This window comes from Lutra lutra, chromosome 4, assembly GCF_902655055.1.
Source record: "Lutra lutra chromosome 4, mLutLut1.2, whole genome shotgun sequence".
Taxonomy (NCBI): Eukaryota; Metazoa; Chordata; class Mammalia; order Carnivora; family Mustelidae; genus Lutra; species Lutra lutra.
This window is the reverse complement of record NC_062281.1, coordinates 87,693,508-87,699,997: the sequence shown is the minus strand read 5'-3', so window position 1 is coordinate 87,699,997 and position 6,490 is coordinate 87,693,508. Positions and strand designations below refer to the sequence as shown.

Below are 6,490 nucleotides of genomic sequence, written 5' to 3'. Positions count from 1 at the left end.
AGCAATAAAGACGGATAATGGGACTGCCTATACATCCCAAGCTTTTCAAACCTTTTGTGCCATTTTCAACATAGCACACTCTACAGGCATCCCATATAATTCTCAGGGTCAAGCCATTGTCGAACGCGCAAATAGTACTCTTAAATCCTATCTTAAAAAATTAAAAAAGGGGGAGATACTACAGGGAAAAGTAAAATATTCCCCACAGAGACACTTAACTGTAACCCTATATGTTTTAATTTTTAAAAATGTGGATGATATCGGTCGGACAGCGGCTGAGCGCTTTTGGCATCCTGATTTTTTCCACTTCCATATGCCCGGTGGAAAGATCGTTTGACCGAAGTATGGAAAGGTCCAGATCCAGTGCTCCATAAGGGGCGGGTTTGTTTGTATTTTTCCACAGGATGAGGACACCCCACGCTGGATGCCAGAGAGATGGTGCCGAATCCTCGCGTCTCCAACAGAGGATGGCTCGCCTCATGTTGAATGGTCAGAACAGACGGAGAAGAAGATGTCTCCCCCTTTACAGCCGGAGGGATGTTTCATGCAGAACTCTGGAAACTGGTTGCTGCCCTGGGACCAACGGGAGTGCAAATAGCCAGAAATGGTTATACTGCCACAAAAGACTTCAATCTGATTTTGCAGGCCTGTGTTCCTAGACCTTTTTTACTGCCAGTGGGCTCGGGATCAATAGTTCTCACCTCTTTCCAAGGGGGACATCTATTGTATAATATCCACTGTGACCATTGTGTGTTAACAAATTGTCGACCTGTGTCCTGCCTTTGTCAGGCACAGGTCCCATGATAGTGTTTGTAACTATGCAACTTCCATATATGTTATTACCTGTGGAAGTAGAAGGACCTTGGTATGCTAATTATGGTTATCAGTTTGCCCTTGAATTGCAGTTGCAGCTCAAACGAATCAAAGGTTTTCTGGGTCTATTGATAGCAGGAATAGCAGCACTAGTAACACTCATTCTGGTTGTTTACTGGACTCCTTATATTACTTGCTTTTGTTTTAATAGGGTGCATCGTACAGATTCTTCAGGACAGCAACGATTACATGCGCAAGCACAAATTCATATGCTTGACTTATTTAAAAAGGAAGGCGGAGATGTGGGAGGCCGCAATAAGGCTTGAGACGAGGACCAAACCAGGCCCTGCCTTGTGCCTCCTTTAAAGTCCAAATAACCTAACAAAAGGTTTAGGACGGGAAAAGTTGAGTAGCACTGAGAAAGGGTCTGTGCTATGTGTTGTGCGCTCGCCTACGTGACTTCCCACACGCTTGCTAAACAAATGAGAACAATTCGGTTGGGGTCAAAAGTTCGTTGCTGGTCCTTGCTGCCCTAGTACAGCCCATAAATTACTTTCAGGTTTGCTGTATTTGTACTGGCATCAGCCATTTGGCGTCACGAGGAACTCGTGGTTGTTTAACTAGACACAGAAGTAATATCACTATATATATGGCCTTAATGCTTTGAATAAACTTAGCACTGTTAGACATCCTCCACGGTGCTCCTCCTGTCCCCATCTCTTTGTCTCTTAACTTCTTCTCACCATCCTCTTACCCTCACGTTCCTGGTCGATTTGTCGCGCTGGCCGCGACAAAAAAAAAAAAAAAAAATTAACTCAATCACACACCTAACATGTAAAATGATAAATCTTATAGAGAAAAAATGGGAAAACATTTCCAGAATGTAAAGCTAGGTAAAGAATCCTCCGATTGGACATCAAATCATTTTCCATAAAGGAAATGTTGATTAATTGGAAATTATCCAACAATCAGAATTGTAAGTCTGTACTGTGTGAAAGACCTTGTTAAAAAGACCCAAAAGACAAGCTACAAACTGGGAGAAAATATGTGCAAACCACATACCTGATGAAGGACTCCTGTCTGAAGTATAGAAACTCAAAAGTTGACCCCCAAATAAGCAAGCTATCCAGTTCGGGGGAAAAAAAAAAAAAAAGGCAAAAGACCTAAACACTTTACCAAAGAGTATACAGATGGAAATCACATAAAAGGTGCCATTGGGGCAATTCAAATGAAAACTCCAATGAGCTCTCACTCACTGCACACCTATCACAATGATTCAAAACAAATGCACCGGAGAGGGAGAGAGAGACCCCACTACCAAATGCAAGGCAGGATGTGGAATGACTGGATCACTCCTGCATCGCTGCTGGGAATGGAAGATGATAGAGCTAACTCTTGAAAACAGTTAACAGTTTCTTTTCTTTTTCAAAGCCTTGATTGAAATTCCAGTTAACATGCAGTGTCCTATCAATTTCGGGTGCCCAGTATAGTGACTCAACCCTTCCACACAGTTTCTTTGAAAGCTCGACTTGCAACCACCATATGACCCAGTCATTGCACTCTTGGCATTTATCTTAGAGAAATCAAAACTTACGTTTGCTCAAAAACTTGTACATGAATGTATCTGTGTCCTTATGGAAGCAGTGGGGCTGCCAAGGGGGTAAAAGTGACTGGAGTGGTTTGATACTGACACTTGACAGGCTTGTAAGAGATGTCTCATCTTGCTTCTTTGAAGGCCCCTTCCCACTAATGGTGGTCCTGGGGACAAGGAGAAAAGGAATGTCAACGATTTCAATAAGTTTCAACCTGCCAAGCATTAGAACACGATCTCTTCTACACTACTATTCATTCTCTTATTAATCCTCAGTCTCCCAGAGCAGACAGGAGGCGTCTGGTCCAAGAGGGGTTCCAGGCAGTGTCCCTTCCACATGCCATCTCCCCTCTAGCCCAGAAGTCCAATGACCAGGTCCCAGGCTTTCAACTCCTCTAATTGCTGTGCCTTCTCTAGGGGCACCAGGGAACTTTGGGCCTCTTTCTCTGCCTTCTAGGACTCTACAGGGCTGGGTCTGGTGCTCTCAGCCGACAAGTACCACACTGCCAGGTGTCTCCTCCTGCATTTGCCACATATTGGCACGGAGGATCAGGTGAGGTGACGTCCTCTTGGAGAGATACATGGCGAACAGAATCGAGGTCCTCTGTCTTACATTGTTTATCCTAATCTCTCAGTAGTTTCTACCATCTCTTGATTTCCCAGCCCAGGAGATGGGGGTGGGTCAGAAGCCAAACATTTGGCTTCACACTTCTGTCTTTCTTGAATGATTTCCCCAAACCAAAGGGCCAAAACAACATTGATGACCTGATATGGTTTCTGTGGGCCAGCCATCCAGGTGCAACTAGCCAGGTACCTGTGGCTCAGGATCTCTCACAAGGCTGCATCAAGATGTCATCTGGATCTTCGGTCATCTCCAGGCTTGTTGGGGGAAAATCTGCTTTTGTGCTCACTCAGGTGGCTGTTAGCAGCCAAGGTCCTCCATTGCTGTAAGCAAAAATATTCATTCCTTGCCACACGGGCCTCTCCATAATACAGCCCACAAGGAGCAGCTGGCTTCCCTGGGAACAGATGAGGGAGGGAGGGAGGGAGGGTAAGCCCAAGAGGAGACAGGTCGTTTTGTAAACTAACCTCAGAAGTGACATCCTATCACTTTTGCCATATTCTGTCCTTTAGAAGTGAGTCAGTAGTTCCTGACTCTAATCAAGAGGTAGGGGCGCCTGGGTGGCTCAGTGGGTTAAAGCCGCTGCCTTCGTCGGGTCATGATCCCAGGGTCCTGGGATCGAGCCCCGCATCGGGCTCTCTGCTCAGCAGGGAGCCTGCTTCCCTTCCTCTCTCTCTCTGCCTGCCTCTCTGCCTACTTGTGATCTCTGTCTGTCAAATAAATAAATAAAAATCTTAAAAAAAAAAAAAGTCCATTTCTAATCAAGAGGTAGAATATGTAACACAAAACGATGTGTGCCAAAGATGGGAATCGTTGGAGACCCTTAAAGGCTGCCCTCCATACTTTGGTGCGACCTTCCCTCAACTAGCCTCCACTACAATCTTTGCATCCTTACTATGACGTGAACTAGGAGAACATTTTTTTATCAAGCCTTTCTGGGATCCTTACAGTAGCTTGCCTAGAAGTTCCTTGCACAAGGGTGCCTGTGTGGCTCTATCAGTTCAGCGTCTGACTCTTGATTTCCGTTCAGGCCGTGATCACGATCAGTGATATCCAGCCCAACATCTGGTTCTGCACTTGAGTGGGAAGCCTGTCTAGGAATCTCTCTCTCTGCCCTGCCCCAGCTTGCATGCGTGAGTGCCTTCTCCCTTTCTCTCTCTCTCAAAAAAAGAAGAAGTAAAAGTAGTAGTAGTAGTAGTAGAAGTTATTTGCACAGCAGTTGAAATTAGACAACCCTGGTTTGGAATGGGAGCTCTAAAATTCACTCGCTGTGCAATCTTGGGGCAAGTTGTTGCCCCTCTCTGAACCTCAGTATTATATGACACACTGGGTTATCGGGAAAATTAAGTGATCAATAAAATACACTTCAAACGCTTAATTGCTTGGCACCCAATCCCTTAATAAAATCAATTCTCAGTAGCAGTAGTATCAGCAATTTGATATTTTTACTTGTTTTTTTATTTTATGCTTAACATTGAAAAATACTCTCTCACACTAAGAGAGCTATAGGGAATATGTAACATCATTTAAATAATGGGGTGGATCTCAAGTAGAAGGAGCAATGGGTATGGCTTAAGGGGTAAGCACAGGAGCTTTTGTGCTCTGGTTGTGAGTTCTGTTGGCTGCTGGGAAAGGAAATCAGACCCGCAGGGGACCCGAGAAATTGGGAGTCTGGCCAGTGCACCCTTGCTCCCTTCTTGGGCTTCTGGGGTTTCAGGGGAGCTTTTGGCCCTTGAGGGTACTTGGAGGCTTTGCCCGGAACAGCAGGAGCAGCAGGTGGCCCCCCGGAGACAGGCTGGACCTTGGGCCCAGAGTTGGCCAGCTTCTGCCTGAGGCAATGGTTTTCTGCCTGGAGCCTGCAGAACTCCCTCTTTTCCCACAGGACAGCCTTCTCTTCTCTCCTCACTTCTGTTCTCCACCAGGAAGCGCTCCTGGTCATGCAAGGAGGAGATTTTCAGCCATTCTGGGTGCAGGTCCTGGGCCATGTTCCTGTAGAGGACTAAGTTCCAGTGGGCAGCATCCGCCTTCCTGTGCACCTTGGCAAGTTCCTTCTTCACTTGCAGGCAGCGTGCCTTCTCCTCCATCCTCTTCCTCTCCAGGTGTTTGATGTGCTCTTCGCACAGCTTAGACTCTGCCTGGAGCTTCAGGCGCAACTTCTGAATCTCACTTTCCAGGAGGTGTTTTGAAGGTGAAAAGATACTTGCTCCACTAGGTGGACTGTTTTGTTTATTGTGAGCTCTTCATTCCTCTGACGTGCCTTCTTCAGTGCCCTGGGCAGCTTTCCTTTGTTCACGGGGCTCCCGCCTGAGGGCACAGGGTCAGTGGAGGAGGAGCCAGTCTCCACCTGCCTCCTTGAGCCCCCACCTTCCAGATGATCTCTCAGCAGCTCTAGCAGATGCATCAGCTTCAGTAGGATCTGGTGTGGTGTTGGCTCTGGCCCTCACTGGTGGCCTGCCGCTGCACTCCTCTTTCAGGAAGCTCTGGCCTGCCTGCCTCCCCTGCCTCTTCCTGCACTGTCTGTCCACAGCTGCAAATGTTCTGAACCAGCTGGTCTGCACTTCCCTGCAGAGCCGGGCTGTCCTTGAAGCCTTCTGGTATTTTCCTTGCAGGGTTTCTCCTCTTCCTGGGCTGCTCCAGAGATGGGATTTTCATCAGCAGCTGGTGAGGGCTCTTCAACAGCCTTTCCCGAACTCCCTTCAGCAGTTGCATAGCGTTTTCCATGGAAAAATACCTGGCATCTTGATTCAGGGCAGCCAGAGCAAGAATCTGTAATGTCAGAGGACTGGCCTTTTGCTCAGATGATGCGATGGCTCCACAGACTGGTGCGTCTGGTTTGGTCTTCTCCATGCCTTTTCCAGATATGTCATTCTGGGCACAATGCCCCTTTCTTCTTCTTAAGCTGAGTCCACTCTTTACTATGAACACCACCACTGCAGTGCACACCAGGATCTCCCAGCGAAACCCAGAGACTCATGGCATCACGAGTACACATGTTCGTATATCACCAACCCAGCAGCCCACAGCTGCTCCAGGACAGCCCACAGCAGCTCCAGAACTGTGTAGGGAGACATTTGGATGGCCACCAGCTGGCTCCAAATAGCCTTGTGGCATTGTCTCTGATCACTAGTGTCCTCTGGGCCACTAGTAACTGCTTGGCACCCCTACGAGGGTTCCGTCTCCAACGCAAACCGGTGCCTGCCAACAGGAACGGACATTACTTGGAGTAGGGGAGGTGAATCACTATATTGTAGACCTGAAACAAATACATCCCTGTATATCAATTTTTAGAATTAAAATTTTAAAAATTATAAAATAATTTTTAAATATCAAACTAGATAGCAAAGGGAAAAAGATAACAAAGATCCAAACACTTAGAAAGTAACATTCTAGATTATCAAAGGTAAAAGATAAAATCTCAATGCCTTGAACTGAAGGAAATTGAAAATCAACATATTAAAATTCGT

General features: G+C 46.5%; 1 protein-coding gene across 1 annotated transcript; it reads right to left on the bottom strand.

The window, feature by feature from the left end:
• Window positions 1-4,552: 4,552 nt before the first annotated feature.
• Window positions 4,553-5,810, bottom strand: LOC125097309 (uncharacterized). Its single transcript, XM_047724891.1, is given in 3 exon segments — window positions 4,553-5,202; window positions 5,205-5,447; window positions 5,450-5,810. Coding segments are annotated over 3 exon segments (1,191 nt in total). The 5' UTR covers window positions 5,748-5,810.
• Window positions 5,811-6,490: the final 680 nt, after the last annotated feature.